The sequence below is a fragment of the Ursus americanus genome, chromosome 23, assembly GCF_024610735.1.
Source record: "Ursus americanus isolate L20-20 chromosome 23, mUrsAme1.1.p, whole genome shotgun sequence".
Lineage (NCBI taxonomy): Eukaryota > Metazoa > Chordata > Mammalia > Carnivora > Ursidae > Ursus > Ursus americanus.
The window spans coordinates 20498301-20517429 of record NC_142149.1 but is presented as its reverse complement, the minus strand read 5'-3'; the positions used below and the strand labels follow the sequence as shown (position 1 = coordinate 20517429).

The 19129-nt window shown below is 43.2% G+C and overlaps 1 protein-coding gene and 1 long non-coding RNA gene across 2 annotated transcripts in view; one reads left to right on the top strand and one right to left on the bottom strand.

Moving 5' to 3' along the window:
* Positions 1–19129, top strand: part of LOC123781953 (uncharacterized) — a 145893-nt gene that overhangs the window by 85607 nt on the left and 41157 nt on the right. Inside the window, exons 8-9 of the long non-coding RNA XR_015721292.1 lie at positions 7054–10403; positions 15548–17423. This is a non-coding gene — a long non-coding RNA (uncharacterized LOC123781953). The remainder of the gene's footprint in view (positions 1–7053; positions 10404–15547; positions 17424–19129) is intronic.
* On the bottom strand, positions 837–16501 carry KRT23 (keratin 23). Its single transcript, XM_045781739.2, has 8 exons — positions 16106–16501; positions 10296–10378; positions 8583–8739; positions 7243–7404; positions 7033–7155; positions 4071–4291; positions 2914–2945; positions 837–1315 (listed from the first exon to the last, which is right to left on the bottom strand). Exons 1-8 carry the CDS (start codon positions 16499–16501, stop codon positions 1230–1232), a joined length of 1260 nt encoding a protein of 419 aa, XP_045637695.1. The 3' UTR covers positions 837–1229.

Here is a 19129-nt window from a genome sequence, read left to right as displayed (position 1 = left end):
TTTTGACAGATACCCAGTTCAGAAAATATCAAAAGAAATCCTTTCCAAGAAAGTATTAAAATGTAGAGATAAAAAAACACGTGGGGGCGTTGCCAATGTGTTAGATGATAATGGAACTACATTACACCACTTTTAGTTCAACCACTGTTAATGGAGTCAAGAGAGCTGGATTTAGACTAGCAACAATCCAGTGAGTGTTTGAGTAAATGCCTTTATTGTTCTGGGCCGCAGTTTATTTGTCTGTAAAATGGGAGAGTTTGACTAGCCTGTGCTTGTGGTCCCTTAAGTTGCGAATATCCTATAATTCCATGTACAGCATTCTGATGACACCTTAGCAGATATGTGGATTTCGATCTTCCTTTTCTCCAACACTGCTCCTCTGTACCAGCCTTGGAACAGTGGCTCCCTCTGCTACAGTTTGAGAAAAAGGCATCTTCTTGAGAGGACAGAGGTGCGTAGTCTCTGTGCTTCAGCCCCTACTCCATCTCAACATAATACTCCAGATCCTAATATCTGCATTTTGGATCTTGGACAAGTCACTTCCCCTTTTAGGGTCTTAGTGTATATTTGTAATAAGGATTGGGTTTTTTTTTCCCTGAATTCCCTTTTCTAGCTTTAACTTTCTTTTAGGCCCTTAAAGTTATGTATGTAGGTATGTATTTGAGCTAGAATAATTTTTGGTCATCTCACATTCTCAGTGAAGCTTTTTAGGCCTCCCCTTCTCTGTTGGCAGAGGTCTGGAGAGCCTCATGAGCCACATCTCGTCCCTACGTTGCAAGGTAACAATTCTGCCCAGTGTCTCTTGCTGCAGGTATGTTCAAAGCATGAAGGTCCCTTTCTTTCACGCACAATGCCCTGAGAATCCCTTGTTAGGATGAGACCTTGATATAAAAGTGACGTGAATATGATGTGACGTAAACAAAGACTTGATGCAGCTGGTATAGAGTTTTATTGGCTACAAAACAGATACGTAGTGATGGCAATCTGAAGATTGTAGTAGGAAAGTAGAGCTTTAAAAAGCTCATGAACTCATACTTTGATTCAAACAGTGCAGCAATGTATTAAGATCATTATGGAATGTCTGGTGAGATTGTTACAGAGAAAAAAAATAAGTCAGTAAGTTTGATAACTCCAAGGATACATCTTAGGACTCCCACCCATTTGTGTCTGGGCAAGGATTTCCATTGGAGAAAAGTAGTTCTTATAATAGGCAGAAACTTTTATTGGCCTTATGCACACTTTTGGATCTCATTCACTTGAGAAAGAATTATTCTTCCATTGACGCTCTCCTGTGTGATGGCCTTGATCTTTGGAGCTGAGGGAAAAAGCAATGAAAAGGTCACTGCCATGCTTCTCCCACCATCTGAAATACTCATTTTTGGTTCCCTGCTATCAGTACCTGAAGCTTCTCTGTCGCTTCCAAAATGATCACTCAGCAATATGGTGGGCTCTGCTGGAGTGAAGAGATGTCAACAAGGAAGGCTTTTCCCCTCACCCTCCAGGAAATGAGCGTGTGTGAATAGTGTCATCTTCTAGAGGCCAAGACCTGCATCTAAGACCTGGTGGATCTAGGCTCTGGCAACATGCCCTTGAGGAGGCCTTCCTGCTTATGCAGGCTTTGTTGCACTTGCAGCACAGATTCTGTGAACTAACAGAGCACTCAGCACTATTCTGGGCACCTCATTTAAAGATCTAGAAAGCATGAAGGATGGGTGAGAAGCCAGGGATGTTTATCATGGTCAGTTTTCAAAGTTATTACTTATTTGAGTATTTGTTTTGTCAACACACCAGGACACTGATTCTAGACCAAGGGGAAAACTTGACATTAAGAGAGACACAGGGGGAACTTTGTTAAAATCAAATCTCTCCATGGGGCGCCTGGGTGGCACAGTCGTTAAGCGTCTGCCTTTGGCTCAGGGTGTGATCCCGGCATTCTGGGATCGAGCCCTGCATTGGGCTTCTCCACTGGGAGCCTGCTTCTTCCTCTCCCACTCCCCCTGCTTGTGTTCCCTCTCTCGCTGGCTGTCTCTGTCAAATAAATAAATAAAATCTTAAAAAAAAAATCAAATCTCTCCAACAGCAGATTGGGCTACTCCTTCAAGTAATGGTTCCCTGTTCCTGGACATGTATAAGGAGGGGATGAAGGACCATTTGTTGATATCTCACAGAGGGGTGGCAGTTAGACCAGCTGCCGGTGATGGTGCCTGGAACCCCAATTCTCTAAACCTCTAATACCTTAGGACACTTTTACCACAAACTAATCAGAAAAGTGCCCCTTGTCCCAGACTGTGGTTTCTTAGAACTCTTCCGTGAGATGTTAAAGAAAATGGGTGCCCAGGTCAAAGATACTAGGTGACACTGAGTTAAGCCAAGTAAAACTTTTGATGTTTCTTTCTCTTTCCTGTTCCTTTTCTTCCTCACAGAGTGCCTGGTCCATCTTTAACTTACTGAAGTGCATGACTGTTCATGAAGGGGATAGTAGTACCTAGCATTTCAACCATTTCTGGCCATGGGACACATCTTTCGTAAATCACAATTAAAGTCTTATGGAACACTATTGTTCAACAGAATGTAGTTGGGGAATTACGTGAAATCGTTTTCTTGTAATCTCCTAGGAGTTTAGTAAACAGACTCCATGACTTAACAGAGATCTAAGAGTACGAGTGATTATTGCTGTCTGCTTTACTGCTGGCAGAGAACTTGTGTGTACATTATTGAAGACAAGACTGAGAGCCCACTTTTTCCTTTTCATCTAATTTAAGTTAATTCAAAATTCCTGGCCGTCTGGGAGTGAAATAAAAACCCAACACAGGATATTTGGAGTACCGTGAGGATTCTGAGTACTATAGAATGAATAAACATGTTGATTCATTCTTAAAAAGTAGATTCAAACAATGAAAGAATTTCTTTTACCTTTCACACTTGACTTTGATTCCTCCATTGTCCTATAAAAATGACAAGAGTTACAGCTCATTCCAGTATTAGCAACAATCATAAAAACCCCTTAAGGTGAACTGACTTCCTTTGCCTGCTTGTAAATTCATAGCTCCTTCATAAGGATAATTGAGCTCTGTAGTCTCAAGGTCATGAGTTCATGGAAACCCTTCCTGGATCCAGAAGGAAGTGCATACCGCCTCCCACTGACCCTGGGGTCAAGGGAAGTCTACCAAACCACCTCCATTATTTCAGCTGGCTGCAGGCTTTGCCTCCACTGGGATCTTTTCCAGGATCTGGGTTTGAAGCCTGGAAGCCCTGGGCTTTTCAGACTGTTCAGGGTTTGGTCTGATAGTCTTTTACTTATGCATTTTTACTTGTTTTCTTTTTAAAAGTCTATTTATTTAAGCAATCTCTACACCCAGTGTGGGGCTTGAACCCATGACCCCAAGATTAAGAGCCACATGCTCTGCCGACTGAGCCAACCAGGTGCCCCTTTTTATGTATCTCTTAAAAAAAAATTCTAACCTTTTATTTTGGGTCATAGGATGTATGTACCCCCACCTCCCAGACAAGTTGGTCAGAAATACCAGATTGGGGGCACCTGGGTGGCTCAGTCGTTAAGCGTAAGCCTGCTGCTTCTTCTCCCACTCCCTCTGCTTGTGTTCCCTCTCTCGCTGGCTGTCTCTCTCTGTGTCAAATAAATAAATAAAATCTTAAAAAAAAAAAAGAAATACCAGATTGAAGAATCTAGATTTCTCAATTTCTTAGGAATCTTTTCTTGCTGTCAGGCTAAAATACTCCCCTCTGTTGTTGGGGTTTGTTTTTTTTTTTTGAGCCAAAATTGTGTGCATTCCCAGTGGGAAATGCTATAGCCAAGCCTTCTTAGTTGTTTCTAGAGATTTTAATATATTAATTTTAACTACTGACCTCAAACCTTAGTGCCCTGGGAATAATAGCTGATTAATTCATGCTTGCTACTTAATGAACTACAATCTGATCTAAATATCCAGAAGAAATTCGACATAAACCTTTCTCTGGAGCAATGATTGCTAACATTCCCTTGAGGTATAGGAATGCACGCACAAAAACCTAATGCTCTTTTCGTCCTCCTCCCCTGCCAGCCTTTGCCTTACCCCTCACTCTCTCCCTCCAGGAGCTGGTGGTAGGTGGCGATTTCCTTCTCCAGGTGGGTCTTGATGCCCAGCAGGACCTTGTATTCGTTGTGCTGACGCTCCAGGTCGTGGCGTAGCTGTAGCAGTTCATCCTCATAGCGGGAGATGACCCGTTGCATGTCCTGGAGTTGGCAGGAGTACCGAGACTGGGTCTCTGATAACATGTTCTCCAAAGCGGATTTCTGAAAGAGGAAATGATGTTTCTTCTATTAATTGACTGATGGCTTGATTGCTTCAATAATGTGGGCTTGTCGAGTAGTTAGTATACTGACCACTCTGCTAGGTGTCTTGGTGGCTGCTGGGGTGCAAAGGTGGGCGGCTGGCTGACTCAGAGGTTTAGGGGTTGGGCAGTGAGGAGTGGACGAGAGTCAGGACTTTTGAAGCCCATTTTCTGGGCATTTCTTTGTGTCCGGGAGCTCTTGGCAACTTTGTTACACTCTTACAGTGTTTACTGTGTATGCTACTCGTTTGGGATTGGGTATATGCTGCCTTGCCCTGATCTATTCCTTCCCTCCTTGTGCTCACTGTTGTGTCTATGGCTAGGTGCAAAACTCCGGGGGAAACTGTAACTGGACCACTGTCGCTTTGTATCTTCAGAGAAGGGTCCAAGAGGGGTGCCAGATAAAATAGCACCTTGTTAAATTTGAATTTCAGATGAGCAACAAGTAATTTTTTAGCATAAGTATGTCCTAAAAATTGCCTCAATATTGCATGGGACATAATTATACTAAAAAAAACCACAAAAAAAACCACCTTTGTTTTGTATCTGAATTCAATTTTAACTGGATGACCTATATTTTAATTTGGTGTCTGGCAACCGTAGTCCCAAGCAATGCTTGTTGATTATGACAATGGAAACAAATTCTCATTATTGAGGAAATTCTAAAAGCTGCACAATGAATTTGCTGCACTAGGGTACAGAGAACTGAGTTCAAGTCCCTGTTCTGTTTGGATTTCCCACCTGCTTTTCTGGAGCACATAATTTTAATCTCCAGGAGAAACTCGTAACTGTGCTGGATACTCTCACTTGGTGATGGCTGCTAATTTTCAGGGGCCACTTAATGTTACCTGGCCTGCGATCATCACTCCCCTGTTCTCCCAGAGGGCTACTGCCTTCCTTCTCCTCTGTCCTCAGACCCCCTCTTGCCTCCCCTTTCTCTCAGCCCATGGCCTTGTTTCCTGTGTTACGGAGGAAATGAAAGCCATCGGGAGAGGATTCCCACAAGCTCGCACCATTACTTCCACCCACACACGTGAACCTGTGTCCAGGTTCTCGCTTCCCTCCTGCTACTGTACTTGAGCTATCTGTGCTCCAGTCATTTTAGCAACTGCCCGCCTTCTTGCATCATTAATATTTTCCTCTCTACCAGATTCTTCTCATTGGCTTTCAAATAGAATAATTTCTCCCACTTTAAATTTTTTCTCTCTTGAATCCATAGCTACCTTTAGTTGTCATTCGGTTTCTTTGTTCTCCTTCACCTACAGCAAAGTTCCTTGGAGAGTTGTCCGTACCTGCTGTTCCAAATTCCTCTGGACCTCCCTCCAAGGGACAAGGCTATGCAGTCTGACTCCCATCATTACCCCAAGGGCCTCCCCTTCCCTTCCCTCTTCTTCTCATCTTTCTTTTTCTCTTCGTTTGCTCACCACAGACACATTGGCTTCCCTGCTGTTCCTCCGACCCATCCAACACACCTGTGCCTCATGGAGCCCCTTCTCTGTAGCTGCGTAATACACCTCTTTGCCACTTCTAGGTTTTTCCTCAACTGTCACCTTAACAGCAAAGCCTCTCGTGACCACCTTGTTTAAAATGGCCGCTCCGCACTCCAGCATGCCTGACCTCCCCACTCCGTGCTTCATTTCCTGGTAGCCCTTTTCTCTGTCTCACATATCGTATATTTTGATGATCTGTCATCCACACTAGAATGTAAACTCCCTTATTATAAAATCCTTAATACTTAGAATAATGTCAGATAGTAGAATGCATGAAAATGAATGTAAACATCTTGCTGACCTCACAGGGTTGTGAAATACCGTATGTCCAAATGTTTTGAAAACTATAAAACACTGTAATTATACCTGTGCTCATTATTATCACCTTGACAGTGTACATTTTAAATGTCTGTTCATCATCACTTATTCCTAAAACATAACAGTAATTTACTATGTGTACCTGCCAACAGAATGAGCCAATTATTTCTCCTCAAGATCAAGGGCAGAGTAGCACTTGGAAATGATATTGATGAATGATTGGAAGATTCAGATAGTCTACAAAGGGAATCAAATGATAGATTTCATTTAATGAATTTTGAGTGTTTGTGACACTCATACAAAACATTTTACGAAAAACCATGAAAATTATAGAAATGACTTCGATATAAGTCTGTAGAGTTTATTGGGTGATAAGATGTCTACATGGTGGACAGAGCAGTACTTTGACGTCAGCCAGGCCTGGATTTGCCATCAGTTCATGGTGACGCCAGAATTTCTTTGTGTTGGGGTTTCAGGGGGTAGGCTGGTTGTGAGTGGCGAGAGCACTGGCGGAGATAGTATGAGGGCCTTCTAGATCCTCACATCTCTCCCAAACACCAGGTGGCTTCACCACCGGCCACTTAACTATCTGTGTGACCTTGGCCAGTTTACTTAACTGTCTGGAGCTTTGGTTTCCTCATCTGTAAAATGAGAACACAAAGACCTACCTGGAAAGGTTAACGTGAGGATTGTTGGCAGTTAACATTAATGACCCCCCGGCATACAATGTGCACAATGTGGACGCCTCAGTAAATGATAGCGCTCATTATCTTTCTCATCCTGAACACTTTGGATGTAAAGTGGGAACTCCAAGGGAGCTGGGGAGGGGAGCCCAGGAGAGAAGTCAAGAGAGGCTTTGTGGAGGACGTGGTACCGGACCCTAGCCCAGACTCACTCTGCTGCGCTGTGCCTGCAGGTCGATCTCCAGGGCCTGGAAAGTGCGCTTCAGCTCATGGATGTCACTTTGGCTGCTCTGCACGGCTGCTGGACTGGCCACCTCCTGGGCCATGGTGGCTGACTAGGAGACCAAGCAAAGGACAGAGGCATTGGCATTGGGACCACATGGAAATGGAACCTTTGGAAGGTTTGAGCTCCTTTCCTTTACCTGCTCTTTATACCAAGCGTCCAAGTCTTGATGCTTCTTCTTTATTATAAACTCATATTCCTGCCTCATATCCTCCAGGACCTTAATCAGATCTTCTCCTGGAGTGGAATCCACCTTCACACTGACCTTGAAGTCATTTGGTACATGATGTTCCTCCATTTCCTGTTTAATAACAGAGAAAGAAAATGAATTGGCTGTGATAATTAGAAGGCCAGAGGTGTGTTGATTGGCAGCAGTTAACAGATCTTTTAAAAATTCAGCTTTTGTGGTTGTTATTCTTTTACTGGTGTGGTTTGGTTTCTCAGTTATTATTCGTTGATGGCAAAACATTGTATTTTTTTTTCTGTTATAACTATAGAATAAAAAATAGCACTAGTTAGGTAATCAAATGGCCTCTGTGATTACTGACTTAATCCCTGGTTGAAAATGTGTCGCAAAGAATCATGCTTCCATAGCGTGTAAAGTACCCTTCAGCACATGTTCATGGGTGAAGTGATGGCACAATTCAACAGTTGAACATTTCAGGTTAGAGGCTAAAGCTTTTGAGAAGGAGTTCAGCAACCCAAAGCCAAAAGGTATAAAGACTTTTAATATCTCGTCAATGCATTATGACTCTGTAGGGCTGACACGGGTAGGATATCATGAAAATCAAGAGGGGCACCTGGGTGGCTCAGTTGATTAAGCATCTGCCTTCAGCTCAGGTCATGATCCCAGGGTCCTGGGATCGAGCCCTGCATCTGTCCGGCTCCCTGCTCAGCGGGGTGCCTACTTCTCCCCTCCTTCCTGCTTGTGCTCTCTCTTGCTATCTCTGTCGCTATCTCTGTCTCTCTCAAATAAATAACATCTTTTTTTAAAAAAAAGAAAATCAGAAACTGTAGGAAAAGTTTAATTAACAATCATTGTCTAACCAACTGTTCAGAATTGAGGCTCTTTGATGTTCGTAAGCAATTTTGTTTGCCTAAAACAGGGATTGCTTTTCTCTTATTGCATCAGAGTCTCAGGGACTTTAGATAGATGGTAACTTTTTCAAAATCGGTTAAATGCTTATGAAAATTAAGATTCCTCATTTTTGCCACTAGTTTTATTTACCTTGGTTAGTGGCAAATTCTCTTAATTCTACTGTCCCCCAATTTGTGATTGTATTTTGGCTGTTGGACATGACACTGAATAGATAACCTTGAAGCTGGAAAAATTAGATGTTTATATGCTTACTTATAATTACTTAGGTTGAAGGACGCTAGGACTGGCATTCAGATGGTGGTTTTCCCTGGGCTATTGAATCATCTGAATGTGCAGATTAAGAACTGTGTTGGTTGCCAGGAGCTCGTGGGGAGTCCTACCTGCTCATGTCGCTTCTTCATGAGAATGAGCTCTTTCCTCATCCCCTCAACCTCCTGTTCCAGATCTGTTGTGACAATGGTCAGATCATCCAAGGTCTTTCGGAGACCTTCAACTTCAATTTCCAGATCTTTCTTGAAGGAGTGTTCATTTTCATACCTTTGGTTGGAAGGAAGAGGAGAATACACCTGTTGTTGGAAAGCCATGGCCTTGTAAGGATTCACCTTAGTTTAGAGGTGATTCTCTTACTTTTTAGGTTTAATAGGAGCAAATGAATGCATGCATCCCTCATAGGTCTGTTTCATGCAGGTTTTTCTGATGGTGACTCAATGTTGTTGTTGCTTTAATTAGAGAGGATGAAATAATAGAGTCATATACCCGTTGCTTAGACTTAGTAACTGTTAACATTTTGCTTCATCTATACTCTATTTTGTATTTTAAACTAAATTATAGGCATGACATTTCACCCCTAGATACTTAGGAATACATTGTTTAAAAGCAAGAATTTTTGTTCAGAATGAAGCAAAATGGGGCACCTCAGGTGGCTCAGTTGGTTAAGCGTCTGACTCTTGGTTTTGGCTTGGGTCATGATCTTAGGGTCGTGAGATTGAGCCCCAGGTCAGGCTCTGTGCTCAGTGCGGCGTCTGCTTGGATTTCTCACTTTCCCTCTCCCTCTGCACTTCCCTGCTGCATGCCCTCTCTCTCTCAAATAAATAAATAAATAAATAAATCTTAAAAAAAAAAGAATGAGGTAAAACGTTAACAGCTGTTGAATCTAAGTGATGGACATACTCTTAACTGTGAAGAACAAACTGAGGGTTACCTGAGGGGAGATGGGTGAGGGGAGGGGAAAGAGGCAATGGGGATTAAGGAGCGCACTTGTGGTGATGCGCACTGGGTGATGTATGGAAGTGCTGAATCACTCTATTGTATACCTGAAAGGAGTATGACACTGTATGTTAACTATACTGGAATTAAAATAAGAAAAAAATAGGGGGCGCCTGGGTGGCACAGCGGTTAAGCATCTGCCTTCGGCTCAGGGCGTGATCCCAGCGTTATGGTATCGAGCCCCACATCAGGCTCCTCCTCTATGAGCCTGCTTCTTCCTCTCCCACTCCCCCTGCTTGTGTTCCCTCTCTCGCTGGCTGTCTCTATCTCTGTTGAATAAATAAATAAAATCTTTAAAAAAAAAAATAAAATAAAATAAGAAAAAAATAAAAAAGAGTTTTCTACATAAGCATAATAACATTATCACACCTAACGAGCTAATAATAACTCTTTAATACCGTCTAATTCTTGGTTCATATTCAAATTTCCCCATGCTACAAGGTGTATTTTATTTTATTTTATTTTTTTTATTTTAATGTTTTTTTATTATATTATGTTAGTCACCATTCAGTACATCCCTGGTTTCTGACGTAAAGTTCGATGATTCATTAGTTGCATATAACACCCAGTGCACCATGCAATACATTCCCTCCTTACTACCCATCACCAGGTGTATTTTAAATCGAGTTTGTTTAAAGTAGGGTCCAGTCAAGTATTTGTTCATATTATGCTTTTTAATTATATTTTATAAAGATATTACATGTGGCTAAGGGTGAAATAAGTTTTGCTTTAACAAAACAAAAACAAGAGGAACCCCCAAAACAAAACAAAGCAAAAGAAAAACAGCAAATGAAAACTCCCCACAATAGGGTGAAGGAGCAACTTACTTGAGGCCGAAGTCATCCACTGCCATCCTGGCATTGTCAATGAGAAGAACGATCTGAGCATTGGTCATCTTGCCATCCGTGATCTGTGAAACACACAACAAGACTCACGTAAGTCAGACACTCTCCCAGGGGAGGACTGCATTTCCGAAAACTGTATTTTCTGGGTAGATGACTTGTTAGCATAGATGACTTCCTTTCTGGCAGCGGAACAACCAATAATCAATAAATCAATAAATACTGAGCACTTACTAGGTACAAAGCATCAGAATGGTTTTTAAGGTAAGAACATGGCCTGCAGCCACTTCACTGTCTTTTTTCACACTCACTTTGACAGGCTAGGATTGATGGAGCTGCTGGAGGAATGACATTGGAAGGGGAAGAAGAATCATCATTCAAAGTACCTCCTGGCTTTCTAGGGCGGCAAACGTATCTTAGTGTTTCATTTGAGCTCATCCACATCTGATGATGTTCCAAGAGGTTCAGGTTCTAATCCTGTTTTTATTGTGACTCTTAGTTTGGCTCCCTTCAAGCACAATAGTTATTTTAGATGAACATAATTCTTCCTTGTGGTAGCATTCATATTCCTGATCCGTGATACTGAGCAAAGTATCAAAATATCACTGAAACCAGTTTGTTGAACTGATTTTAAGTGAATTTTATAAGAGTCATGTGACATGCCATAATTATTTTTTTGTCCAAAGTGACTATAACCGTTCACATAACTTGTAGGTATGTGTACGTGTTTGTAAATTATTCCATGATGAGAATGCCCTAATTGTAGCTATTGAAACATTAACTGAAGCAATTTTTTGGCAGCTTAATAAACTTTAACTGTGGTAAAGCCTCTGGTTAAGACTTTTACTAGATGTTTATATACTTTTTAACCTTAAAATGAAAAATACTGTTGAAAGTTTCTACTTGAGCAATTGCGTTTACATATATGATTTGTAAATTCTAGGCAGTTGTAACCGCAGTAGTGCTCATTTGATATATGTCACCGTCTTCAGGAAAGTTGGGTGGAAGATGTCTCAACGTCAAAAGCATACTACGGCTTACTTTTGTGTCAAGTATTGTGCTGAACTAGGAGCTGGAGATTTTCTTTTTTACTTCATTACTGACCATTGGCATGAACTTGGGTCAGTCACCCTGTTCCCTGGGTTTCAATTTCATCATCTGTTAAATAAGGAGTTTGTGGTAGAAACTAGTAGAGATCCTAGCTCTAAACTTCGTGATTTAGTTGGAGGCAGAGAATCCTGTGACATTCCCATCGTATTTGAACAGATAATTCCTTTATTTAGAAAGGATTTCCTTAGAACAAAGTTATACCCCAGTACAAAGGCACCTTTTGAAGATCTGCTCCTATTCAAAGCTCCACTGGTTACTTGGAATTTGGTATCATGAATGCACAATGGCAGGATTCAGATGCAGTGATAACACTGGGTCTGGAACTCAAAGGGCAGGGCCTGGGGTCCTGCTCTTGTACCTCCTAGCTGAGTGAGCTTACCACGTCTCATTTTCTTTATCCATAAAATGGCAATAGTAATAATAATAGTAGGCACTTCATCAGAGTTACGAGAATTAGATTAGAAGAAGTGAAGTACAATAATGTTGTAACATACTTAGCATATTCTGGGCATACTGGAGACACTCTGAAAGATTAGTTGAAACTATATGAGTTTAGAAAAATGTAAAGTGTTTAATTTTCTTTTATAAGAGAACATTTGAGAAGACATATTACAGGTGGCCAAAAGACACATGAAAAGATGCTCAACATCGCTCATCATCAGGGAAATGCAAATGGAAGCCACAGTAAGGTGGCGCCTCACAACAGTCAGAATTGGCGAGTATTAAAAACACAAGATGTAACAAGTGTTGGAGAGGATATGGGGAAAAGGGAACCCTTGTGATTGGTGGTGGGAATGTAAATTGGTACAGCCACTGTGGAAAACAGCATGGAGGCTCCTCAAAAAATTAGAAATAGAACTGCCGTATGACCCAGTAATTCCACTTCTGGGTATTTACCTGAAGAAAAAACCCACCAATTTGAAAAGATATATGTACCCCTATGTTCATTGCAGCGTTATTTATAGGAGCCAAGATATGGAACCAACGTAAGTGTCCATCAAAAGATGAATGGATACAGAAGATGTGCCATACACACACACACACACACACACACACACACACACACACACACACACACACACACTGGAATACTACCAAGCCATAAAAACAATGAGATCCTACCATTTGCAACCACATGGATGGACCTAGAGGGTATATGCTGGTTGAAATAAGTCAGACAGAAAAATACCATAGAAATAAGAAATGAGTCAGAAAGACAAATACTATATGATTTCACTTATACGTGGAATCTAAAAAACAAAAGAAATGGATAAACAAACAGAAATGGATTCATAAATGCAGGGAACAAACTGGTGGTTGCCAGAGGAGGAGGGAAGGGGAGTGGGTGAAATAGGTAAATGGGATTACCAGATGCAAACTTCCAGTTATAAAATAAATAAGACACGGGGATAAAAAGTACAGTATAGGGAATATATTTTTAAAAAAGAAAAAAGCCAGCACTTTCGTAATCAGAGCCAGTATCTGTACCGGATAAAGCCCAAGTTCTCCATGTTGAGGTGCACCCCCTAACTACTCCTGTCCGTGGTGGGAGATACCCAGGCTGCTGCCCTGCCCAACTCCTTTCTTCCTTCCCTTGGTGGATTTCAAAAGGTACTATGACTACTTCCTTTGCTCTAAAAAAGGATTCTGTAGATACTTCCTTGTCTCCCCACTGCAGCGCTGCTACCAATGCTTTTCCTTCCAGGCTCTTTATTCCTTCCATTATCTAAGCTCATAGGAAACGAAAAGTAGCTCCATCCACGAAAGCCTGGGGACCCTGTGCACTGAGGTGTTGATTGACATCCAGAGACAGCAAACGGTATTCCCTCCGTGGAGTCAGAACATCAAAAATACAATGTGGGCTTATTTGGCTTTTCTGAGTTAAATTGGTAATTTATCTGTTGCAAAACCCACATCAAGAACCTGAGTCCCCCAGTCAGCTTTCTTCTCCGAGTACATGAATGGGGAGATCTGAAATGCACTTGATATAGAGCACATTTAAAAACCAAAATTATGGGGCGCCTGGGTGGCACAGCGGTTAAGAGTCTGCCTTCGGCTCAGGGCGTGATCCCGGCGTTATGGGATCGAGCCCCACATCAGGCTCCTCCACTATGAGCCTGCTTCTTCCTCTCCCACTCCCCCTGCTTGTGTTCCCTCTCTCGCTGGCTGTCTCTATCTCTGTCGAATAAATAAATAAAATCTTTAAAAAAAAAAAAACCAAAATTATTTCCCCCGTTCAGGCTTACTTGATGCAATATTACGATAAGCCACTCTGTCTGAGACATCCTTCACAGTCATGAGTGGATGATGAGGATGGGTTGAGAAATAATTTTTGAAGCATAGGTTTTGCATTGTGAGTTGTAATTAATCACCCGGATTCTCCCCCAAGGCTCTGAGTTCATTCGTTTAAAACACTCTAGTTGGCATATTAGTAGAGCATTGTTGCTCCAGGGTGTGTAATCTTGTTCCAGGAAGAAGAGAATAGAACTTTTTTATCATAAACCACAGTGCCAAAATATGGTACTATTGAGAGCCATTCTAAAATACACATATCCTTATGACTAATTCCAACTCGGTGTTTCAAAAGGATTGGATTAATTTTTGAACTCATTTTCTTACAGACTTTTTGAGTAACATTAAAGATCCCTAAGGTGGGGGTGGAAGAATACTGTATCTACTGATCACATTTCATCCAGGCCTGGGCAGGGGTCAGCCCCTGGTTTTTGTGTATCCTTTGGGCCTCTGTTTTCTTACCTGTGAGTTTTGTTGTATCTGTATCTGTTTTGTTGTATCCTTTGGGCCTCTGTTTTCTTACCTGTGAGTAGGGGAGGTCAGGACAGATAGAACACCCTCAACCTCAAAGAATTGTTTTCTTCAATGAAAAAAACACAACTAAAATAAGTAATCCAGAAAAGAGTGGAGAATTCAAACCTGAATTTAATTTATAACCCAGAATTTAAAGTCAGAACCCAGAATCCCGGGCTTAGAGAGTGGACATGCCGCCCCCTCCTTGGCGTTGCCCTCGCTCACTTTTCTCCGTTCTGTTCCAAAGACTTCGGGCAACCACTCAGTCTCAGTCTCCTCATCTACAAATTGGGGGTAAGAATACTTGCTTCACAAAATGAGATAATGTGTATGAAATGTGTGTCGCATGACTAACAATGCAACCGTCATGCATTATTTCCACTAACAAGCAGTACCGTGTTTGTAGGAGGTAGGCTAGTGAGCTCTGTGCTCTGCGGGAACTGTGAGGCCATTAGAAACCGATCTGGGTTAGAGATCTTGCTGGTGGTTTTGGTGGCTGCTTCACCTCTCTGAGCTTCAGTCTCTTTACAGGGTCATTGTAAGAACTGAATCAGGTAACATCAAATGTTTCCATCAGCACAGAAAGCTCACGGATGGTACTGCTATGGGTATTAAAATATCCAGCATGAAGGCTGGCATACAATAAGGGCTCAATACATGTTTTCCTCCCTCTTCCCTGTTCCCTCCTTCTCTCTGCTGTCAGTTAGTGAATTATTTGACCGGGTCTGACCTCACGTTTCTTTTGGGAGTTAAGTTCTCAGCTGTCCATTTGCAAAAACCTTCTTTTCTCTCCATTCTAAAACAAAAGTAACTTTATTAATGAAAAGAATATGATGAGGTTTGTTGAGTCACCTTGTTTTTTTTGCAAAGACAACCATGTACTATATAGTTAGGGTAATTACACAGTCAGTTATTAGGTTGATTATTCAATAATTAGGGTTCATTATGAGGACAGATTTATATTATCTTGATTGGTCTTTCCTACATTCAAGCAAGGACAACTGAGGGTTGAGAAATACCGTATAAATATTGGAAACCCGTGATGCCCTTTCTAGGATGGGTAAAATCATCATCTTACAGGGAACTTTTTGGGACCAATTGACGTAAGAGGGAAGTTACATAGCTTTAAAAAATAATTTATGAGCTGACTGGATTCCCTGCACTTCTAACCAGTGTTGTGAGACATCCCAGAAGGTATAAGCTCAGCTTTTTTAAATGTTCGATTGAAATTGTTTTTTATGTTTTAAAGAAGTCTTCATAACCCTTCCTAATTCTAAGATTCCAAAAATTGTGCTTATTTTATTTTATTTTATTTTTTCTAGCAATACGCCCTTTCAGGGCTGTGAGCAGTAAGAACGCAGAACTCCTAGCAGCCCTCGAGAGGAAATATCCAGGAATGTCAGGATGATGCATCCGCGGGGGAAGTGACAGCCTTTAGGTATGATCTCCAAAATCATGTAACTCAGCCCTCTTTCTGTGGGGAATCATGCTATCGCCAGGACTTTTGAGATGGAGCAGAACCGATGTAATGAGAAAGTAAATGCTCTCTTGTGCCTCTTGTGCCCTGAGCAGGAGGGATGAATACCGGCCCTTATCATTACTGTGACGTTCCTGGATCTTAAGTGATACCAGACAACAGCTGGTTGCCTTACAGCTTTTGGATTTTCTATATAATTTATGTATAGAAGACAAAATACACAAAATAGGCTTTCCCGAGTCCAAAAGGTACAACAAGAAAATATCCTCAAACACCTTTGTTCGCAATTACTTTAAGCTCTTCTGCCATTTTCCTGGAACTTGTCTTTTGTACCGATTTCTCCTCCCACGGCTCTCTGGAAATGCAGCCCCCTCTTGAGGCCCAGGGCCACCCATGATCTTACCTGCTCCTGCAGATGGCTGATGTTTTCCTCATACTGGGAGTAATTTTGCTTACTGCCGGGATCTCTCTGCTCGTGCCACTTCAAGATGCGACTTTCGAGCTTCTCGTTGGCCTCCTCCAGGGCACGCACCTTGTCCAGGTAGGAGGCCAGGCGCTCGTTGAGGCCCTGCATCACCTCCTTCCCACTCGCAGCTGGGAGCGATTTGCCTCTTCTAGATCCCCAAGGCCCTCCAGGAGGCAGGCAGCTTGGCGAGCTGAAGGAAAGGGAGATGTGGACACCCCCGGCCCCCCCATGGACACTGGGAGCCCGAGGGAAGCTCCCCAGCTGGCCCCAGCGGCCTCCCGTGCCATGGAGGGAGCCTGAGGGGGTCTGGCTAAAGTTGTGGCTGGAGTTCATGGTCCCATCTGTGTTTGGTGCAGGGCTGGGCTCTGCTCTGCTCCCTGGCACTGCAGAACTGAGCCGCCCCAGACTGCCCTGGATGGTTTTATGCCCTTTGCTGTGGGAGTTCCCTTCCCTGACAACTGTACCAACAAGATCCTATCATTGTGCAACAGGTGTTTCCTCTTGGTCAATCCCGAAGTGCCCCTGGGCCTTCACACACGTTGTTGTTGTTTAGAACCACATCAGTATACCAGTTTGCTTCTCCCTTCTTGTAACTGGGAGGTGGCCCACGACATGAGTGGGTATTAGTCTCAGGTGTCTTTCTCATCTTTCTGTGGAATTTTTCCTTGACCATTTATCTGAAAAGAATCAGACTGAAGTTCACAAAAAGGTTATTTGGTGTAGTACGGATTTCCTTTTAAAAAGTAGACATTAACCACACAGATACACACGCCTTCCCCTGCCCCAAATAAACAAACCCCAGCTCTACAGTGAGGGTGGGAGAGACTCCAAAGGGAAGAGCCAGATCAGAATCTCCGGCCCTAGAATAAAAATACTCATGCTGAGGAGACGGAGAATGTTCTGAATATCTGATGCCTTTGTGGCAGTTACTGTTTGATGGAAAGTAATTTCAAAGGATCATTCTTAAGAACAAACCCTCAATTATAATTAATTAATGAATGACCGAGGCTTCCACTTCCAGGGTGCCTTTCATCCCCAGCACACCTCAAAACCAAACAACCCAGCCTGCACCAGGACTTCCTTGGCCCCTGGGAGGAATGCAGCCTTTGGTAACTGGCCAGCAGCCCTGTCCCGGCCGAGCCCTGAAAAGGCTGGCTTCTGTGTGTCTGTGACCTGCACAGGGGATGGAGGAGCACAGGAAACGAGCCATGGGTTGTCTAACGTGCTTGATGAATCTTACGCTTCATCTGCCAAGGTAAAGGTTAGAAATGAATAAAGAAATAGTCTGGGGGTGGGGAGCCACATGCTGGTTACTAGCAATTAGATTTAAAGGGGACTTTGAAATAAAATGGCAACGTTGGAAGGGACTTGTGTACCTCCATCCAAACCACTCATTTTACAGATGTGGAAAACTGGCCTGGGTGGAGGGGTGGGGGGGCGTGGCAGAGGACAGATCGTGGGTTAGAGGCAAAGCCACGGTGGGGCTCTTTCCACCACATAGCGCTGTCATCACTGAGTTGAATCTTGACAGAGCCCTCTAAAGATTCTCTTCCATCGTGGTGGTAATGGGACTTCCCCATGGCCCTCTGATGGTCTTTGTTAAATGTACATGACCACTCTTGACGTAGCCAGGCAAGGGTTATTGTCCCCATGTTACAGATAAAGAATCAGGGGCTCATGGAGGGGACTGATTCAGAGCTGATTTGCTTGTGCCGTGTAATTCAGCCACGAGTTCCTCGGTGTCACTGCCTCGGTCTGTGCTGTTTGCACTGCTCGGATACTCACTGCCTGACTGCCCACACCTGCTCCCCTGACTCCCAGACGTAGTTCAAGGGTTACTCCTTCCACGATCGTTTACTGGATTTTCCTGCACGAGTTGGGTGCCCCTTCTATGAAGAAACCACATCCTCTGGATCCTAAGACCCTTCAGAGGGGCAGACAGCTTAGTATCCCCACCCCACCGTGGAAGCTGGGAGCCCCTCAGCTGGGCCCAGCCACCTCCCTGGACCTGACTCCACCCCTGTTCTTTCACTCATCACTCTGCATTTGTCACACTCTGGGACTGCAGGCGTCTTGAAAGCTGGGATTATGTCTGCCATCTCTCAAACACCAGAGTCTGGCTTCTTCTTCTTTTTTAAGATTTTATTTATTTATTTGAGCGAGCGAGAGAGAGAGGGAGAGAGAGAGCACATGCGGGGTGAAGGGCAGAGGGAGAAGGAGACTCCCTACTGAGCAGGGAGCCCAATGTGGGACTCGATCCTTGGGACTCCAGGATCATGACCTGAGCCAAAAGCAGACACTTTCTGAGCCACCCAGGCGCCCCAGAGTCTGGCTTCTTATAGGCATTTCATAAATATGTGTTAACTCAGTAATGAACTTTCTAGAGTTAGAATTTTAATTCTGCTCCTCTGATGTCATCACCTCCTGCCCCTTTGGGAAGTGTGAGTTGTAAAACCAGATAGTAGGAAAAAGCCTCTCCGAGGAGTGAACCAGCCAGCCATAAAGGCAAGCTCATTCCTCATTCCTCAAGCACACCTGCAGTGCTTGTCCACCCTGGCAACAAAACCTCGCAAAAGTCCTCTGGAATTTCTTCATCTCACTGTGGGCAAGAAGGAAAAATTTAGCCAAGACCAAAGGAAGGCTTGGGGGCACTTAGAGGGAGTGTCCTTTTAAAGTGTTCTATGGTCACTTACATTTCCGAACATGAGAAAGAGACAAAGGAGAGACAAGATAAGAAGAGAGCAAATGAGGGACGCAGAGAGACTCGTCTGGATGTGTGGTGGCAAGCAGTGCTCGGATGGGGGTGGGTGGTTCCTGATCATGGATTTTGACTCAAAGTTTGGGTCAGCTCTGGATTGTGTTCACATGGCTCCAGCCTCACAAATGACAACAGCCTTCTGTAGGTCGTGCAAGGGCCAGTCTGTGCGCCGTCTCCTGAAACTGCCTCTCAATGATTGGTGA

Bases quoted from the DNA above. Each gene is read 5' to 3' on its own strand.
- KRT23 (XM_045781739.2), bottom strand. From the start codon at position 16,501: ATGAACTCCAGCCACAACTTTAGCCAGACCCCCTCAGGCTCCCTCCAT. The intron at 10,379-16,105 runs GTAAGATCATGG...TGTGTTTCACAG, and splicing joins TCAGCCATCTGCAGGAGCAG to ATCACGGATGGCAAGATGAC. The intron at 8,740-10,295 runs GTAAGTTGCTCC...TTCCAACCAAAG, and splicing joins GTGGATGACTTCGGCCTCAA to GTATGAAAATGAACACTCCT.